Source organism: Mustela putorius, unplaced genomic scaffold, assembly GCF_011764305.1.
Source record: "Mustela putorius furo isolate JIRA1106 unplaced genomic scaffold, ASM1176430v1.1 tig00537350_pilon_pilon_pilon, whole genome shotgun sequence".
Classification (NCBI taxonomy): domain Eukaryota; kingdom Metazoa; phylum Chordata; class Mammalia; order Carnivora; family Mustelidae; genus Mustela; species Mustela putorius.
Window position 1 is genome coordinate 20432712 of NW_025422471.1, and position 21150 is coordinate 20453861.

Below are 21150 nucleotides of genomic sequence, written 5' to 3' on the forward strand. Positions count from 1 at the left end.
ACCATGGAAGATTTAATGAACATGGACATGAGTCCCCTGAGGCCCAAGAACTATCCCTTCAGTTGTGAACCTGAAGATTGACAAAGATTATCCCTTTAAGGTGGATAATGATGAAAATGAGCACCAGTTATCTTTAAGAAGGGTCAGTGTAGGGGTTGGTGCAAAGGATGAATTGGACACAGCTGAAACGGACGCAATGAGTTACAAACGCAATCCAATTAAAGTCACACTGGCAACTTTGAAGATGTCTGTACAGCCAATGGTTTCCCTTCGGGGCTCTGCAGTACCACCACCTGTGGTCTTACAGTTGAAATGTGGTTCAGGGCCGGTGCGTACTAGCGGACAACCCTCAGTAGCTGTGGAGGAAGATGCAGAGTCAGAAGAAGAGAAGAAAGAAACTCCTTAGTGTATCTGGAAAGCATTCTGCCCCTGGAAGGGGTAGGAAGGGTCCAAAGAAAAAAATATAACTTGTTGCCAGTGAAGATGATGATGAAGATGATGATGATGATGATGATTTTGATGATGAGAAAACTGAAGAAAAGATTCCAGTAAAGAAATCTATACAAGATACTCCAGCCAAAAATGTACAAAAATCAAACCAGAATGGAAAAGAGTCAAAACCATCAACACCAAGATCAAAAAATCTTTCAAACCACAGAAAAAGACTCCCAAAACACCGAAAGGACCTTGTTCTATAGAAGACATTAAAGCAAAAATGCAAGTAAGTGGTTCTCTTCACAAAGTAGAGGCCAAGTTCATCAATCACGTCAAGAATTGTTTCCGGATGACTGACCAAGAGGCCACTGAAGGTCTCTGGCAGAGGAGGAAGTCTCTTCAAGAAAGCAGTTTAAACAGTTTGTTAAAATTTTCCATCTTATTTCATTTCTGAAACAGTTGATATCTGGCTGTCCCTTTTATAACACACAGTGAGAACTTTCTCTTCTATGTCTGATAAATGTCCAGGTTCCATTGCCAAGAATGTGTTGTCTAAAATGCCTGTTTAGTTTTTAAAGCTGGAACTCCACCCTTTGCTTGGTTTTAAATATGTATGGAATGTTATAATAAGACACAGTAGTAGTGGTGGTCAGACAAATGGAATGGTGAGGAGACAAAAATATACATGTGAAATAAACTCAGTATTTTAATAAAGTGACAAATGAAAAAAAAAAGAAGAGAATAAGACATAGCATGGTCATTAATATTATGAGGTTATAGAGAAAAGAAAAACAACAAAGGAGACTGAAAAGGAGTGAAGAGTAATCTAAGAGGTAAACCAAGAACATGAAAACACCAAATGTAAAAGTGTAACAAGAACAGAATGATAAATCCTGTCAAAAACTACTAAAGATCAAATAATTTACTAATGAGCTTAGAGGTAATGAACTTAGGGTTCACTGATGACATTTCATAATATTGCATCCAATGGTTCATTCCACTAAAAAAGAATTTTGCTATTTAATAAAAATCCTTCTAAAACAAACAGGTTTTTAAACACTACTCAATGACCCACTTATTTCAAATAATACATTATACAATGAAATGAAATACAATGACATGTATTTATATAAGTAACAAACCTGGCAGAACTCCTTGCAGCTTATATGATTTTAACTCAATTAAACAAATGCGTATAGAGTGTTCATCATGCTAAGCACCAAGGATATAGAAGTGAGGATACAGAAACAAACTGCTGGCAGTCAAGCTTTCAGACTACTATGGGGAATCAGGTAAGTATACAGATAATCACCACATAGAATGGTGTACCAGTTATATGGAAATAGAGAGAAGGGGGCATATCCTAAACATGAGGGTTAGGGTTGCCTATCTGAAGGAGGCAATGCTTAAATTTAATATGGAAAAAAATCTCCAGTGATATCATATCTGCAGTGTCTCCAGTACAAGTAAGCAATCTCACTAGCAAGTCTGAGGTAGCCATCCCAGTTAGCACATGCAACCAACCAGCAACATAAACAGAAAGGTAACAGAAAGATCCTAGTAATGAGAGACCCACAGAGGGACTTGAACTCTGCAAACAACCCTGGCTGCCTTCCACCTGCATGTCTTAAGGAAACTAGGGTCTCTTCATGTCCTGGCTGACCACAGGGCTGTGCACGTGCACAGAGGATACAGGAGAAACTAGAAGCCAGGGCAGACTAGAAGCCTGCCCGAACTCTGAATGTGCTCCCAGCCCACATACAGATCCTTCAGGCAGGTGGAAATCTTACTCCACCCTTCATGCTCTGAGTGTTGGAACATAACTCTGACCAACCATAGACTATGAAGCTATACATAAATATAATGTTGAAAGAAAGAAGCAAGACTCAAAAGAGTACATCTTTTTTAGGCATGAGCTGTGTATGCTTAGCTAAGGCGCCAGAGTTACATCCTGAAGTCATGAAAAATCACTGAAGGATTTAACCAGGGCATAATGGGTTGCAATTTTAGGATGAAGGCAAGTTGGCAGAGGGCAAGATGAGACACAGAGACCAGGAATAACCCCTGAACCAAGAGAGAGGCAACAGAAAGGAGAGCGGAGGAGGCAGAGGTGAGTCAATATGAAACATGTTTAAAGGGGGAATAAACTGATGGAATGATCCATTAGGTGTAGGTGCTGAGGAGACAGTGGAATGTAAAAGTCTTCAGGTTCATGGCCTGAGCCAGAAGGATGGTGGAAACACCTACTAAAACAAAGAATTCAGATGAAGAGGTTGAAAGACAATGATCTCAGTTTTGATTACACTGAGCTCAGGGTTCTCAGAATTCTGAACTGTGAGACTGCTTATGTCATTAAACACAGGACCATAGTGGTCCAGAAACCTGAGTTCTCGCTTCAGTTCTAGCTCAAACTCGGGCAGGTCAGTTGTTATTTTGGTGCCAAAGTCTATTGTTTATTCAAGTTATCGTCACACAAAATGAAGACAATAAGACTGCCCTAAGTGCCTTATATACTTACAGGAGTGTCATGAGCGTAAAAAGAATGCTGTAAAATAAGAATACATTTGATTGTTGCTATCACACACATTTATCTGGAAACAGTAACTAATAACATGACCAAAACGAAGCCATAAATATTGCAAAAGAAACCATATTTTCACTATGTCAGATAACATGGAAAGCACCAAATAATTATTTTTAAAAGTTCTAGAGGTAGAAGATAGTTCATTTAGGTAACCAGTTCCAAAAGATACCTAGCAAAATCAATCTTTAGCAAAATCAATCTTTAAAGTGAAAACTTGGGACGCCTGGGAGGCTCAGTCAGTTAAGTATCTGCCTTTGGCTCATGATCTCAGGGTCCTGGGATGGAGTTCCACATCAGGCTCCTTGCTCAGCGGGGAGTCTGCTTCTCCCTCTGCCTGCCACTCCCCCTGCTTGTGCACTTTCTCTCTTTCTCTCTCTCTCTCTCTCTCTCCCTATGACAAATAAAGAAATAAAATTTAACAAAGTGAAAACTTATTGAGGTGCCTGGGTGGCTTAGTGGGTTAACCGACCAACTCCTGATTTTGTCTCAGGTCATGATATCAGGGTTGTGAGATCGAGCCCTGCTTTGGGCTCCATGCTGGGCATGGATTCCACTTGAGATTCTCTCTGTCCCTTGAGATTCCCTCTGCTCCTCTGGCCTGAGCATCCCCTCTCCCTCTCTTTAAAAAAAAAAAAAGATTAAATTTTTTAAAAAAGTGAAAACTTGTTTACCTAAAAGGTAAGACAATGTTACAGATATGTAATTGTACTCCAAATTTATAAATTTTAAAATACTACTCATTAAAAATACCAATTGGAAATAGACATATGAGGGAAATTCATCAAAACAACTATAACTATACTAGGGTAGTATGATTTTTCATAATTTTTCCCTATATTTTTACAAATATCCATGATTATAATAATATTGTCTGTAGTTGAAGGCCTTTCCCAAGGCTTTGGAAATAAGCATTTTTCAAGCTCAAGTTTCAAGTTAAAAATAATCCATAATAGGTAGAGCACATAGGTGAATTATTTAATGAGAGAGACTGGCTCCCCAGCCAGCAAGATTTGACTGTAATCTGATAGCAACCAAAAGAGAGACTGGCCAGTCATTAAAATTTAAAAAGAGAGAGAGATATATCAGTGAAGGAAACATTGGCAGTGTCCACTGGACACTTCAAGCAAGAGATTCTTACCCTATAAACCTAAAATTGCAATTTCTCCTCAATGGTAAGACTACCCCTATTACAGAGCAAGAGGTATGCCACTCTCAGATTATGTCATTAAATATCTCAGTATTACGACTACACATGAGAATCTGTACTTATTTTGTGTTCATACAATTGTTTGGCCCATCTACGAAGCAAAAATGAATCATCATGACAGCAGCATTCCAGTTCACTTGACAATTTTATTTGTTATAAATTAATAAATTAGACTCTATATATTCTCTGTCTCTCTCTCTCTATGTCTCCCTCTCTATCCCCTCTTTCTCTCTCTCTCTCTTCTTCTCTCTCTCTCTCTATATATATATAAACTTTAGAACCTAAGGGTAAGATGATCCTGGGCTTCATAAACTCACCACTGTAAAGATAACTCTACACAAGGCTTTTTGAAATAAAGCCTGTCACCCTGCCCAGGAAACCCAAACATCACTGTTAGCCAAGAATGTGCTTTTAATCGTTAAGCGTGCAAAATTACTATCGCTATTTAAATTTTAATTTATAAATTTGTGAAGTATTATAGCTTTTCGTTCTCTTATACTCTTGATAATCTTTAAAAGTGATGCTCAAAAATATTTAACTCACAAGTGATATAACCTACTCTTGTTGAAATGATTGCTTAAGATTTGCATATGCTTAAGTGACAAATCATATCATAACTCACAATAAATTATGAATGAAAAATCTAGTGTAACTGACTATGATTCAATGTTTATTAGAAAAACACAGCATGCTGTTCCAAGTGCATTTTTCTCCTAATCTCCAAAGATACACTAAAAACAATCTACTTTAGTCTAATCAAGAGACTATATCAATACAATATATTTAATCTTTATCTAGTGACATTTGGGCCCGGAAATAATATTTCATTAACTCACAGTGGATGGCTTAAACAAATACAGCATTATGCCAAAATTTAATAGAAGTAACATGCTCATAACTTCCCTAAAAATGATTATTAATACAGTGATATATAATTTTTAAATAAGCTAGAAGAAAAAGAAAAGTTAACCAAAAATTAAGTCTTAACCAACAAAGGTATTTATTTGTTACTACATAAAGAAACATGATAGCTAAGAAACCTATGAAAAACGTCTATTTCTTTTAGTAAACCTTAAAATTGTCATTTAACTTTAGCAAAAGCCTATCAAAACATATTAGGTATGCAGAGATTAAAAAATGGGTATTTAACATTTCATTTTTGAAATAAAAATCATTAATTCCAACAATTCAATATATAAATATCACTAACACGAACGGGTAGGCAAAGTAACTGTACTTAAAATACTAATTCCATTATTTACTCCTTAATTTGATTATGTTTCTGATAGAAATATCTAGTTGTGTTTATATATTATCAGCAAATTTGAGACATGGTCAAGAACTAGTCTTCTCAGATCTACAAGGAAAGCATTTTTAATCCTCTTTAATAATAGTGTGCTTTAGAAATAAAAGAAGTGAAATCTCTTAACAGAATGAGGCTATGCAATTCAGGATGTCCTCATCTAACAGAAATTCAATTCCAATTCTCTGTTTAGCTCTCTACTTCATAAAACCCAAATCAAAATTTATAGAAATAATAGATAAACTTGGAAGACATTAAGCTAAGTGAAAGAAGCCAGTCACTAAAAGATAAATGCTGTATGATTCCACTTATATGAGATACCTAGAATAATCAAATTCAGAGAGAGAGAGTAAATAGAATGGTGATTGCCAGCAGCTGAGAGGAGGGGCCAGTGGGAATACCTGTTAGTATTTAATGGGTACAGAGTTTTGTTTTGTTTTGTTTTAATGTATTTATTTGACAGAGAAAGAGAGATCACAAGTAGGCAGAGGGAGGGGGGGTATGGGGGGAGGGGAAGCAGGCTCCCCGCTGAGCAAAAAGCCTGATGCAGGGCTCCATCCCAGGACCCTGAGATCATGGCCTGGGCTGAAGGCAGAGGCTTAACCCACTGAGCCACCCAGGTGCCCCTAATGGATACAAAGTTTTAATTTTGCAATATGAAAAGAGTTCTGGGACTTGGTTGTATTCACAGTAAGAATGTACTTAACTCTAGTGAAATGCACACTTAAAAATGGTTAAGATGATAAATTACATGTTGTTATGTGTATTTTACCAGAATTTTAAAGATTTTATCTATTTATTTATCTGAGAGAGAGTGTGCATGATTGGGGGAAGAGGCAGAGGGAAACCAATAAGCACACACCCTGAGTGGGGAGCTCCATGCCAGGCTACATCCCAGAATCCCCAAGATCATGACCTGAGCCAAAGTAAGACAATTAGCCAACTGAGCTACCCAGGCACCCAACCATAACTTTTTTAAAAATTTAAAAATTGTAAAAATTAAAAAAAATAGAAATAATAGGTCTTTGTATCTTTTCCTGAGTTCATTCATTACTTTTAGTATATAATGAGAAATAAATTTAGAGTGCACTTGAAGTACCAATAATTTTAAGACAGGAAAAAAGAAAGCCCAATTTAATTCTTTGAGATATGTTTTGTCACTTTATATACGCTAGTGATGCTTTAAAACAGTATGTACCTGGCTGTGAGTTGATAATTGTGGGAGCTAGGTGATAGGCACATGTGAATTCATTATACCATTCTCTTTACTTTTGTACATTTGAAATTTTTTTTATAAGACATTTAAAATAAAGACAGCTGTGCAAATAAGCAAAGTATGAAATTCAGGAGGGCAGCAGGATTGATGGGAAAGGCAACCTGGGTTTTCTACCAAGATAGTGTTAAAGGATGGAATAAAGTAAAATATTGAAATATTTTACAATCTATTTTTTAAAATATGAATTTGATGTAATTAGAATAATGGTTGAGGGGGTTTTTAGGAAAAGCAACATGCATTTAACCAGAAAGACTACTGAAAGGAAAGAATTAAAAAATCAACTTAAATTTCTAAGAATAAAATGAAATTGTAAAATTTTACTCTATCTAAATTAGGAAATAAGCCCTTTCAATCAGCTCTTCCTAAGCTGTAAAGAAAGTAATCAAAATATTTCTGGTGTGTTGCTATGTAAATTTCAAAATATAATCAAGTAGGTTTAACTAAAGATGGAGCTAATGGGGGGGGCTCTTAATTCTTCTTTAACAATAACATACAAAATAATCTAGTATTAACTGTGTAAAATCTAATTTCAATATTGGTAGACTATTTTGTTTACAGTATCTGAGTATCTCTCTTCCTATTTTTGCTGTACAAAAGTGAGAAAAGAAAGTTGAAAACCCATGGGAAATTATTTTATTAATAACCTATGAAAGGTCAAATCACAGAACCGAGGTCCTAAACTAATGTATTCATAACCAGTAGGTAAAAACAAAAAATTTAGAAGGCAAGTTGCCCTGAAGTTTTAAACTCTGCACAAATCACCGAAGTAGATCTAAATCTAAAATAAAGCTAAAAACATTTGCAATTGTTAATAAAGTTTACAATAAAGTGTAAATTATGACAGGACAGAAGAAAAGGAAGCATGTATGTAACATACATCAAAGTAAAGAGAAAAGTACCAAATTCAAACCTATACACACATCACCCATAGTTAATACATAACAAGATTTTGCCACATTTGCTTCTTCTACCCCTGATTTGTCTTTTATTTTGTTAAGCTAAATAGGTGTCATCTTATACTTTACTCCATAATCAAATATCCCTAATTGTGTTCCAAAAGGTCCTTTTATAGTTGATTTGTTTGACTTGGGCTCCAAATAAGGTTCACAAGTTACATTAGGATATGTCTCTTGAATTTCTTTTAATCTAGAGTAGTGCTGCTTAAAATATGGTCTGAACTGTTGTCAGCTCAAGAAGTAATTGCTGTCAATCCAGAAACTGTTACCGGTGCTCAAACTTTTTGTTATAGGTCAATAACATAAATTCAGGTAAGATAAAGTCAAAACGGAAAAGTAAGGATTTAGATACTTTCATAGCAAGCTGACACTGTCAAAACATCCAAGTGCATGGTCAGTGGACCTACCACCCTGAACCAGGTTGGTGGTCCTCACCCCTCCATAGTAATTCACATATGACCTGGGCTGCACACGAGGACCACCTACTGGTCGATGCCCAGAAAGGATTTTTTTTTTTTAAGAGAGTTGTGTGAGGGGCAAAAGCAGAGGGAGAGGGAAGGAGAGAATGTAAAGGAGGCTCCATGCTCAGCAGGGTGCCCAACATGGGATTCAATCTCATGACCCTGCGATCATGACCTGAGCTGAGACAGTCGGATGCTCAACTGACCGAGCCACCTAAGCACCCCCCCAAAAAGGATACTTTAAATACAAAACAAGCTCGGTCTTCAATACCAGATAGTTAGAGATGCAATCCTCTCCTCACTTCTTTACCGAACCATTAACTTTTTAAGGAAATTGAGTCAGTTGTCCTTTAGATTTCTTTATTTCTCTATTTGTTTCCTGTGGTGTCAATTAGCTTGGTTCTCCATCACTTGACTTCCTTAATTGATTCTATTCAGGTTCAATATTTTGGGCAAGAATATTTCATGGATTGTGCTCTGCGATTCATATTATAAAACTTCAGCAAGTATACAATATCTGGATGTACTATTTTTAGTAATGCCATAGTAATGCCATGATTAATCACTAGGGTTCAGGTGATGATAGTTCAATCCCTCCTTTGTAAATTCCCCATTAACCCTTCACCTAATAATTTCATCCACTGATTACTGCCACCTAATTCATTTCATTATGGACTGAAAAGTAGTGATTTTCTAATTCTACCATCCTTTCTACATTTATCAGATGGAATTTTGGGGGGAAAAGTTTCCTTATCAAGTTAGTCTATTTAGTTAACATGAAATACAAAAAATACAGTAAAGGTAAGATAAATGCTTATTTCTTTCCTTTTGCTTAATAATTTCAAAACAAAAATATTCAGTATGTTAGGTTTGGAGACTCTTCTATTCCGCTCTCCCCTGTGTTTGTTCATTCTCTCTCTCTCTCTCTCTCTGTGTCTCTCTAAATATTGTATTTCAGAGGTGGCTGAAATGGATGTCTCAGTCGGTTAAGTGGCTGTTCAGGTCCTGATCTCAGGGTCCTGGGATCAAGCCCCAGGTCAGGTGCCCTGCTCAGCAGGAAGCCTGCTTCTCCTTCTCCCTCTGCCCCTTCCCACCGATCTCACCCTGGACTTGAGTACGCAGGAGTGTGCGCGCATGCACTCACTCTCTCTAAAATAAATAAATAAAATCTGGGGGAAAAAATGCCTTCATTGCATGCATTCGTTGTTGTTTGCCATCTTTTGCTCTTCCTCTCATCCTGGAGGACTCAGAATAAAACACTAAAGACCAGCACTGTATATTCGGTGGTAAATAGATTTTTATAGAGTTTTCTGAAAATTTAACTACAATTTCATTTATAGCATTATTTCTAAAATAAAAGACTGAAAAATTTCAAACAACTAGCTAAAAATCATAACCATAATATGGCTTTCCATATGCCAGAGACTGTGCTAAACTCTTTGAATATAAATTCCATTTAATCTACACAACTACCATACTATATGGTGGGTATTATTTTTATTCCTATTTTATAGGTTAAAAAAAAATGAAGTTTAGAAACTTTAAGAAATCTGTCCAAAATCCAGCTTGTAAATGGTAGAGCAAGGATTTGTAGCCATGTCTAACTCTGAAGTCCATGCTCTTAACGAATATCTTTAATATCTAAAAGACCATTATGTTAAACAATGGCCTTCAACAAGAGTATGCCACCTTCCTGAGAGGTATTTATAAACAAACCTGAAGGTCTGAGTACTCTTTAAAGGAGGCTCTATATAAAGGGATAAATAAGATCCTTTTTAAAAATAACTGTCAGAAAAAAAAAATAATAGATAACTTTCAGGGGCAGAGGGAGGCATTATAAAGGTATAAAAGCAACCTCTTGGGGGTAATGGGTATGATCAACCTCTTGACTGTAGGAGGGTTCATCGGCCTCACACACAGCTTGTTTCCCAATTTTACCTCAAGACTACTATTTTTTTGATTAAATAAAAACAAATTTCTGGAGCCTATAAAGTAAAACAACAGTATAAGTATTCTCGCCAAACAGTCCCAGAAAAGACTGAGATAAAGACTGAATGAAAGTTTGAAGGAAAAAAAACCAAGGGAGTGATTCAGAATTTCCTTCATAAAAGTGGGACAGGGGGTGCCTGGGTGGCTCAGTGGGTTAAAGCCTCTGCCTTCGGCTCAGGTCGTGATCCCAGGGTCCTGGGATCGAGTCCCGAATCGGGCTTTCTGCTCTGCAGGGAGCCTGCTTCCTCCTCTCTCTCTGCCTGCCTCTCTGCCTACCTGAGATCTCTGCCTGTCAAATAAAAAAAAAAAAAAAAAAAAAAAGTGGGACAGCACTGCAGATATTAAGTCGCAAAAATACTAACCAACCAAAATTCACAAGAGAGGTATCTGCTTTGCCGAGAGCCCCCTTTACTAATTCAGATCAGCAACATGCACTGAAGTAGGGCAGGGTAAGAAACCACAGTCGTACCACACACATACCCAACAACAGAATGTAAATCACCACACATATCCCACATATTATTCATCAGTAGCATGTTGGGTTTAGTCCTGTTTCTGAAGTTTTTTAAGTAGTTGCCAATATCTGTAAATTTACTTTTCTTGAAAGGTCTGGTAACCCCTGTGTCACATTCCCAACCTGGCAAGAGGACAAACACTCTGCTGGGCACAGCCCTTAGGACTCAGGGTCCAGATTGTCTTGTACCTGGCAGCTTGATCCATTTATGTTACAAATCCCTGGACTCCAGGGCTTTTGAGTCTGTAGTCCTTGCCCTAAGGTTACAAAGATTTTCTCTAAACAGTGTTCTGTTTTGTTTTGGTACTATCTATGGGCTCACCTCCACATTAAAAAACAAACAACAAAAAAACCTGCCCTTAATTAGAGGTGCAATTCTAACTCTGAAGGGTAGGTAACTTTCCTAACTGAGCAGGCAATAGAAATGAACAAGAAGCCAATGACAGCCATACCCCACCCCTGAAGCAAAGGACAGACAAGAATAAAAGCAAATCCTGGAAACTAGTTCTTGGCACACTAGTTTCAACAAATTCACAGAACACATTTCTAACAGATATAATATTATCATGAATCTCCCTCCTGGAGACCCTTCCCAGCATTCCCCAACAAACGTGTGTGTGTGTGTGTGCACATGCGTGGACATGCGCTCATGCACATGTACACACACACAGTCCCATCTCCCTCCCTAAACTTTTCCTCCCGCATTCTACCAGGTCACTGAAATAGTAGCTGGAACATCTATTATTCTAATTCTAGGGGAGGTGAACCATGAGAGACTATGGACTCTGAAAAACAATCTGAGGGGTTTGAAGTAGCGGGGGGGTGGGAGGTTGGGGTACCAAGTGGTGGGTATTATAGAGGGCACGGATTGCATGGAGCACTGGGTGTGGTGAAAAAATAATGAATACTGTTATGCTGAAAATAAATAAATTTAATTTAAAAATAATAAGAAGAAGAAGAATAAACAAAGCAGACAAAAAAAATGAAAGAAAATTTCTTTTTTAAAATTTATTAAAAAAAATTTGTGGAAAGGAAAGGAAAAGTTTCTCAGGAATAACCATACAAATTATTACAGATCAAACAGGATCAGAAACCTACATTTATCCAATAAATAAACAGCCAAATTTTTAAAAAATCATATATCAGAAACATGATATTAAAGTCAGGATGGGGACACCTGGGTGGCTCAGCCGGTTAAGCGGCTAACTTCAGCTCAGGTTAGGACTCTAAGGTCCTGGGATCAAGTCCCACAATGGTCTCCCTGCTCAACAGGGAGCCTGCTTCTCTCTCTGTCTGTCACTCCCTCTCCTTGTGTGCTCTCTATCTCTGATTATAAATAAATAAAGTCAGGATGAAGAAAAGAAAAGATGAATAAAGATGAATAAACACTCAACACAATAGCAATCAAAATTATAAAACACTCAGAAAAAAGATTAATAAAAGGTACTACTAATAAAATCATGTTATCCCAGAGCAGGAGATGCCTAATCAACTGTCCAGTCACTAACTTAAAGAGTGGGACTGGAGTCTCTCGTGATATTCCCCCACTCCCACCCCATGAAAGCTTAGCTGGCACATGACCCAAAGGGAAATCACAGCTTCTCTCTCTGGTGACACTGTGGATCGGGTCAAAAACTGCATTTCCCTGTCCTACTTCTGAATCATAGGAATCAGCTCTAAAGTATTCACATTTCTCAGAGTTCATAGAGCAAACAGAGCCAATAATCACAAAAACTGGGAATCACCACTTTTTTTTAGGTATCAGATTAAAAAATCAAGTAGAGAAAATTTATCCTATCAGAAAATTATCTCAAGGAGCTTTTGGCAGAGAAACCTTACTAAGTATAATCCATACTAAGTATAACGTGTAGAAATAGATGAGTCCATAGACCTTTTACATCATTATTACTGAATAGAACCAAAGAAAGAATGCTTTGGAATGTGTTTACATCATTAAGAAATTTCCAATTAATTCATTCCTCAATATTTCAGACTTTGTGATTGTTTGACTCTGGTTTGGTTTCAGGATTATCTTTCCACTCTCCAGACAAAAGCACTTTCCTAAGAAAATAAATAGTGTAAATAAATGGTTTGAAGCACCACAGAAGCATCTGTTTACATTCAGATAATTAATATGCTAAGCATTCTTATCTATTAAATTAAAGGAGGTCACCTAAGGACCTTTCTAGATAATACTTCATTAGCCCAATTATAATAAATATATATAGTTGAAACAATAAAATGGACATCTGTTTTAAAACAGTCTTCAATTTAAGCCTTTTACTAAATCAAACTAGCTTTCATATATTAGTTTAAATTACTGAGGCTTTATACAGCCGAAGGAAAAAAAAAACACTTTATTAAAATAGAAAATAAAAGTTTCTGTTCTTACCTTCGAAGTTCTCCATTCCCAACCATCACTTATCTGCTGTGAATGTTTAATGAATTCTGCACAAAAGTGCTGAAATGTTTTTTCTCCAAAGAACTCATCTTCTTCCATACTAAATGATAACTGTAATATAAAAACTAAGTATAAGTATGAGCTGTAGAATGAATGCTAAAAGGAATTCTGCTACATCACTTACTTCTTTAAACAAACCAAAATTTGAGACATAGAATGAGAAATATCCTCAGAGTCATTCCAAAAAAGCACTATGTTTCCATCCGTTTTACCCTATCCCCATTTTTTAATCAGAAAGAAAATGTGGTCAACATGAAAACTTAAAACCTAAATTTATAACAAATACACATCTATGGTTCAAAAAGTTAAATCTGTCCATAAATTTAGTTTCAAGAGCTTAATTTTATCTCACTTCTTCTAAGCTAGTGCTTCTAAACAATCTCATCAGAGCTTCCTTCTCTACTTTCTACCTTACTTAGCTCTTACATAGAGAGTGTAGTAGTGCTTAGTAAAGCTGAGCTGCTCTTCTGTTCTTCACACTTTATTAGAGAGTTCAGTTCACTAACCAATGATGTTCTCAAGCCTAAAAGTTTTGTTTTTCAAGGTGTAAGGTTATGATCACCTAAGTAATGATCCACTTTATCAAATCTACAAATGTAACGAGTCAAGCAATAGCCACAACTTTCTTACAAAAATCTATCTAAAACATGAACCATTGTTTATAATAAGAGAAATTTAGGGCTAGAAGGAAATTGTTAAATTATATAGTTCAAGACCTTTGATGAAAAAGTTAAACCAACTGAATTCCTAGATTTTCCTCACTGGTACTGAGCATCATCAGGAAAATTACCACTTGTTGATTGCTTACTGTGTCAAGCACTACATTAAACACTTTACATCTCCATTTAATCCTCACACAACCCAAAGACTGTTGTTACCCCCATTCCCCAAAAGAATAAGAGAAAGAAATCTGCTCAAGAAATGCAAATGAGAAAGGATTCAAACCCCAATGTGGCTCTAAGGCCAGTGATCTGTCTATACTAACTGATTCTTAGTACAGCGTTCTTTCTGATTATTCAAATTTAGTATGACCTAAAGAAGAATGTGCTCATTCAGCCAAGAAACACAGACTGAATATCTACAGTAGGTACTATGCATAGGTGAAGGTTAGATATACAAAATGAAAATATATATGTGTGTGTGTGTGTGTGTGTGTGTGTGTGTGTATATATATTCCTTGCCTTATAAGAGCTCACAATGAAGGAGGGAAGGGAAATAAGCAATAAAAATCATTATAGTAGAAACTCTCTTAACCAACCTCCAGTCAATCAACTTGCCAAGTTAACTGACAACTATCCATTCCCTTGGTAAATACTGATGTCTACAACATGCTGATCATGAGCACCTTGCTACCATCAGTTGAGTTTATATTCACAAACCACATCTGTATATCATAAATACATGCTTTAATTAAATGCTACACAAACCAAATCCATAAAATGCAAGTAAAAAAGAAAAATAACTGCTATTTTTATGATTTAATGCCTTAGAAAGACTTTATAAAGGTAAGTCCCCATAAGAAAAAATACCTACTTATTGAAGTAGGTATGGACAATGCAACTGAAAAGACTGGTGGGGGAAAAAAACCATACAAATATAGGATCCTGTGCTCACATTGCTACATAAATAGCTTGAGTTCTTTCTTTTAAATGCAAACTAGAAATCTAGAGGATGCATTCTGCGTTCAGTATATTCATGAAGGAACAATGAATTCCATTCAAGTTTACATACTCAAAGAAAATCCCTCGGTCATACATGAGACAATTGACAGGAATGTATTTCTGTTCTAAGCTTAAATAAAATGTTTCATGTCTACATGTATTTTTTTTTAACTCTAGCTTTAATGAACTTTTTCAGTGACTTGATCAACTCTCAATCCTTACAGCACTGGAAAACAGCATTTATGTTTAAAGTATATACAAATGATTGAGTCCCTTACCAAGAGGGGATAGTGTGGGAGGGTGTGTGGGGTGGGGCATGAAGATGAATCTTGAAGTTATAGAAGAGTTTGTGTAGTGCAGACTGTCATTGGGTAAAGCACAAGGGTGAGAACAGTAGTCCAAGCAGGGAGAATGGTATGAACAAAGGCAAGTTAGGGTGCAGAGAACTCCAAGTCTGATCTCACAAACATGATGCAGGAAGTGCAGGCAGATATACTCTAGTGACGTGCAAGTTAAACTTGTCTGCTCTCTATTGGAGCAGAATGGCAGAGGTAAAGCTTCAAAGGTACAATACTGAAGAGTAATAAAATTTTGATGGGAGACTTACATGCCACACAAGAAGGAAGGGTGCTGTGATTACCATTAGCAATGCTCAGCTCCCCAGGTACAGGAACCAGCAGGGAGCTGCACTGAGCACACGTGCAAAGTTGAGGTTTTGCCAGGTTGATTCAGTGGAAGGATAAAGGGAGAAGAAATAAAATATGCTAGTGAGAATAAGCTCATAGTTCCAGATGAGGCAGGAAAGTAAAAATACCAAGAGAAGATTGAAGGGGCTGGGAAAACATGGTAGTATCAAAGAATATCAGATACTAAAAATGGCTAAGAACTACCATAGTGAAAGGAAGGAAGACCAGAAGACATTGAGACTTTAGAACTTCAGGAGGTCTCAGCAAGGATATAAAGTAACTTACAGATACAGGTCGCTGGAGCTCAGAGCTTTAGAAAAATATGAAGCTTATATTTGCTGCTTTTCATATGCATGCTGAAGTCACTTAGAATTATCTGGAGAGTTGGGGGGGTGGAGAGCTCTTGAAGAAAGATGGAAGATCAAATGAGCGATTTGTAAATGACAAGGGACAAATGGTAGGAGATGGTGTATAATGCTAAATCCATCAAGAATAATCACTAATAAACTAATACAGGTGATCCTGATGAGCCAAAACACAGCCTTGGATTCCTTCTCAAGATAGTGCAAAAAGGAGCCACTACCAGTAAAAAGGGATATGTGACACTACCAGCGAATATGTGAGAAAAAGACCTAGCTCGCTATATTGGGTAGAGCTGAATTTCATAGGATATAAAATTCCTCAAAAGATTTTCAAAGAAGCCCTAAAAGTGCTGGGATATCTACAGGAAGCTAAAGAAGCAGTGACCTAAAATTTGCTCTGGGGAAGTAGAGGCTACCAGTCATCTCCAGATCCTACAATTCATAGGTTGGAGGAAGGAGCACTTCCACTCAAACAGTTTCAGTTTTTGTTTGTTGTTTCTTGTTTCAAAGCCAAATTTCCTTTAAAACTAGTTAGTGGAAGCAGTGACCTGTGAAGATGTTAACACCATGTGAGATGAAGTGTGGAAACTGATCCACGGTATATATCCACTCACTACCCCCACCCTGGAGATTCACAATATACATTGTGATGGGGAAACTTAACTCAGGGTTTCCTGACATTTTTGACCATAAAATTCTTTTTCTGGGAACACTTAACTTACTCCACAGAATGTAGTAAAGACAATAACGCGTTAAGGATCAAGATAAGTTTGTTTATTAGGGATGTGTGCTCCAGAGATCATAACAAAATCTGAGAGGGTAGGAGAACAGTGGGAGAACAGGTTTGGGAAAGGAAAGCACCACGTACAGGAATTCTGAGTACATAAGAGACAATAAAATGCAGGGGCTTCTACTGAGGCAGTCTTCTCAAACATTTCAGGTATGTTAAAGTATCTCTGGGTTATGCACGAAATCCTGGTTAAGGTGCTTCAGTGCACACACAAGAAAGTGACATCTAAGGAGACATTAAAAGGAAGAATAGAAGTTAACTAAGCAAAGGAAGGAGGCAAAGGAATAGAATGTCCAAAAATCTGAATAAAAGGGAAGGTCCGGTAATTAAAGAACTCTTGCTTGACTGAAATACAGCGGTAGAGGAGGGTTATTAAGGAAGGAGAGCATGCTAGCTTGAGGGCTCAAAAGGGTTTTGACTGTGGGAGTAAACTGGTATTTGCATTCTGGCTTCTGGTCGAGACTGCAGTTCTTGCCTGACTAGATGAACACCTATTAAAAGTCTCTTGCAATAATACAGGAAAGACAAAATAATTCTAAACAGAGCCAAAGACTGGAAGTAGGGTAGAAAGGGGGAGGATTCAAAAGGTATTTTGATAGTATACTCATGACAACTGGTGGATCTTGGTAGGTGAGGGATCTGTGGGAGAAAAGATTCAAGGAAGATTCCCTGCTCTTTACCGTAGGTGGTGGTACACTGAGCAAGAACAGGTTTGGGGAGTGAGATGGACTTAATTCAATCACACTGATTTTGAGTTTGAAATACCTGTGCAATACCCATGTGAGGAGAATCTAGCGGACGTTTTGAGATGGATCTGGAACTCAGAAAGAAAGAGAAATCTGGGCCGGACATATTGATTTAAATCAACATTATAGATAACAGAGCACACTTGATCACTCAGGGGGAGGATACAAAAGTAGACTAGCAAGACCAAAACAAAGCAGTCAGAAAATTAGTTTTTCTAATGATACAGTGACCCTGACATATATTGAGACATACTAAGTCAACTGAAAACTGAATTTAATACATAAAAAAATACTAATACATTTTGGCATATTTTATAAATTTCAAACAAACCCTTACTTAACAACAAAACTGAACTAAAGTAAAAATATTCCATTCCTGAAGCCCCCCCAGTTACTTGAGGTTTACTGAACTATTCAAAATGTTAGTCAAAACATAAAATTTCACTCAATAGCCATAGTTTATCTAATTAACAGCACTGTACCACTAACAAGATGAGAGCACATCAAAGCACTAATTAATATTTGGTTGAATACTTACAAAATTATCTAAAGACTGGGCTTTGCTGAAGGATATTACATATAATAATATAAACACTTACAGCTTGATTACAAAATTAGGAACTATATTATATTAAAATGCTATCCATCTCAACTTGAATCATCGTAATATGCCATAATGAAATACCACTGAATAATTATTGTCTCTTTGCTCAAGTAAGAATATTTCAACTCATTAAAAATGAAAATATAATACAATCAACATTTTCATATGTACTTTTCAATATATAATACAATATATAACACTCTGATCTTCTACCAAATATATAGACTAGTAGAGGCAGAAATTAGAGTATTAGAACTTTCTACTATGAGATGGCTGAAATTATGGTCAAAAATGAAAATAACTTGGGGTTGCCTGAGTGGCTCAGTCAGTTAAACATCTGCCTTCAGCTCAGGTCATAATCCCAGGGTCCTGGGATGGAGCCCTGCATTGGGCCCCCTGCTTAGTGAGGAGCCTGCTTCTCTATCTCCCTCTATCCCTCCCCCTGCTTGTGCCCTCTCTCACTGGCTCATAAATGAAATCTTTTTTTAAAAATAGAAATAATCACAACTGCAGTTTAAGCAAAAATGGCAAAACTTTATTTTGCAAATGTAAAACTCCTTAGACCTGTTTCCATTTCTAGACTTAAGGTATCTTAAATTTAGACTAGAGATGAAAACAGAACACAAGTAAACGTTCAATAGAAAGACTAGTTACAATTCTCATCTCATCCTAAACAATGAACTTCTCATTTCTTATAAGTAAAAGTTAGAAATGAGTTTGAGCTCTTTCATGACATAAAATATAAGTTGTTAATGCATCTGTTTTGCTTGAGTCTTACTCCTGCTGGAAAGCTATTTGATTTTATTTTTTTATTTATTTTTTTTAGCTCAAACAATCAAAACCTTTTTTTAACTGCTTCAGCAGAGGCTAAAGATTGGGAAGGCAGAATAATTTTTCTTCCCACCAAGTGAAGGCAGTCTTTCTAAACTAGAGGTTAGCCCTAAGACTATACAGTGTAAAGCTTATTCTGCTGCTACTAATTATGTTTTCAGAAAACAACCCCAGTAAATTCTAATACTGTGTATAATCATTGTTCAGTCTCCTTTTTAGTTAAAAAAATTTTTTTCACTACCATTCTCCACTTCATAAATTTTTAATCTAATGTGTGAGTAACTGATTCTTTGTGTTTATTTAATTTAATTTAATTTAATTCTATTTTATTTTATTTTTGGTCAGAGACATTTCCTTTGATGAACCTATAAATCAATGTACATCAGAATCACAGTTAAAGAAATATAAATCTTTATATTTATAAGAATCACACTTAAAGAAATATAAATCTTCCCAGAACTTATGATCACTTAAAATGTACATACCACTGAATATACTATGAATACTTCTAAACATTAAAGCCAGTTTTAACAATAAAAGTAGGCAATTTCCTCTGCATTTTCCCCCTCCCTGTAACAATTCCACACTATGATAAATTTAGATTTAGACTCTTTCCTAAAGAAAAACATGCAATTACTAGCTAAGGACATAAACTGAACCCAATCCCTTTATGAGAATTTGGCTTGAATTCATTTAGATAATCACTTACCTAACGGGGTCCTTGGGCAGTGGTCCTCAAATTTCAGAGAGCAAAGAAGGAGCCAGGGTACAAATTCAAACATGGAACCTAAGGCCCAGGCCAGAGAGATTACCTGATTCTGAAATCCCCCAAACAAATATTTGTAATTAGCATGGCATACTTTTGAGGAAGGATCATGCTAGGAAATTGAGACAAAAGATGGGATTGTTTTGATAGGACTAGTGAGTGACCTGGATTTCAACGCATTTGACAGCCTGGATGGGGCACAGCAGGGATAGACCCAGTAATTCAATAAATAGCACAGGGAAGCAGCAAAAGGGAGAAAGTTTGGCTCAGTCTCAGCGGCAACTAACTAGAAAGCTCAGCACTTTGCTTTCCTCCTTGCTTTCCCAGTGAAATATATATCCCAAAATAAAGTTTAAACAGGATACAACATTATACCCGGACTGGAACTGAAAAATGTTAATTGGTAGCTGGATGCTTGTTACAGCCTCTGCAGCAGGAGGTCCAGTTAGGAAGAGCCTAAAAAGGCATCTCACTCTACTCCATTCTACATCTCCTTCAAAAAAGAAAAAAAAGACCCTGAGGTAACCCCTCCACTACTGGCTTCCATTGCTAATTCTCTTTCAAGGCAGTTCTCTCTCAATAATAAAATGTTCATGGCCAGAAGTGGAAGGTGAAGCCAAGAGGAGCAATGCATACTACTCTGTGAAGTCAGCAACAGGAGGCGTGGGAACAGAATGAGCCCTCAGAGGATTACAGTCTCACCACTACCATTTTCCCTGCAAAAACTCGAAAAACTATAAACTTTTTCAAATCACACAGAAACAGTCCCCCTTGTTATAGACACAGGGCTGAAAAATTAAACAATAGCAAAGGAAGACCTCTTCTGAGTACAGAAAGATTTATCATTCAGAAATCTTGTTGTATCTTTCCAACACTCGCTCTCCTACCTCACATGTAGATGAAGAGTCCTTCAGCACCTAGAGGTAGTGAGAGTGACGCAGAGGGCTTGCTCACTCTGACAAGAGTGAACAATACCATCCCTACCCAAGTCCCTCTGCCGTCAATTTTTAAGAAAATCAAAAACATCAGTAACAGTGTGGGACCAAGACGATGCTCTTCAACCATAAGAAAGACGGACACCACCATATAGAGGAAGAGAGAAAGCTTGCTTCTGTAGTAGGCTTACCCTGGGAATCAGGAGAAAAACTTGGAAATTATCTACTTTACATTCCCAACTGAAAAAGACAAACGGAAAAGAAAAACACAGCCTCTAAAAGCAAGAGATGAGGTGGGAAACAACAGCTGAGAGTAAAAAAGAAACTGGATAAGAAAAAACTGGAAGGGAATTTAAATATATAATAAGAGTAAAGATTTAAATTCTATATGAGAAGCAATAGAAGTACAGAAGCTGGAAAAAATCTAATTAGTATTTTAGCACATACATGTGAGATGTGCTCCAAACACAAAAGAAAAAAGACCAAGATGAAAACAAAGCATATTGATTGATAGGAAGGACAAAGAATACAAATCCAATTCTACAAATAACTGGCATTTCTGAACTGAAATAATAAGCAAACA

At 36.7% G+C, this 21150-nt stretch overlaps 1 protein-coding gene and 1 pseudogene across 9 annotated transcripts in view; one reads left to right on the top strand and one right to left on the bottom strand.

Annotated features, from left to right (window-relative positions):
- The window catches only part of ATG10 (autophagy related 10), a 318724-nt gene that overhangs the window by 203540 nt on the left and 94034 nt on the right, over nt 1–21150 (bottom strand). For 3 of the 9 annotated variants that reach the window (XM_004759138.3, XM_004759137.3, XM_013059790.2), the window contains exons 2-3: nt 19576–19684; nt 13118–13237 (exon numbers count right to left, since the gene is read on the bottom strand). In XM_004759138.3, coding sequence (XP_004759195.1) covers nt 13118–13225 — 108 coding nt within the window. In that variant the 5' untranslated portion in view covers nt 13226–13237; nt 19576–19684. Of the gene's footprint in view, nt 1–13117; nt 13238–19575; nt 21135–21150 lie in introns of those variants that run through there. The other 6 variants (XM_045074491.1, XM_045074490.1, XM_045074489.1 and 3 more) reach the window with 3 other exon arrangements.
- On the top strand, nt 4–898 carry LOC123390431 (annotated as a pseudogene).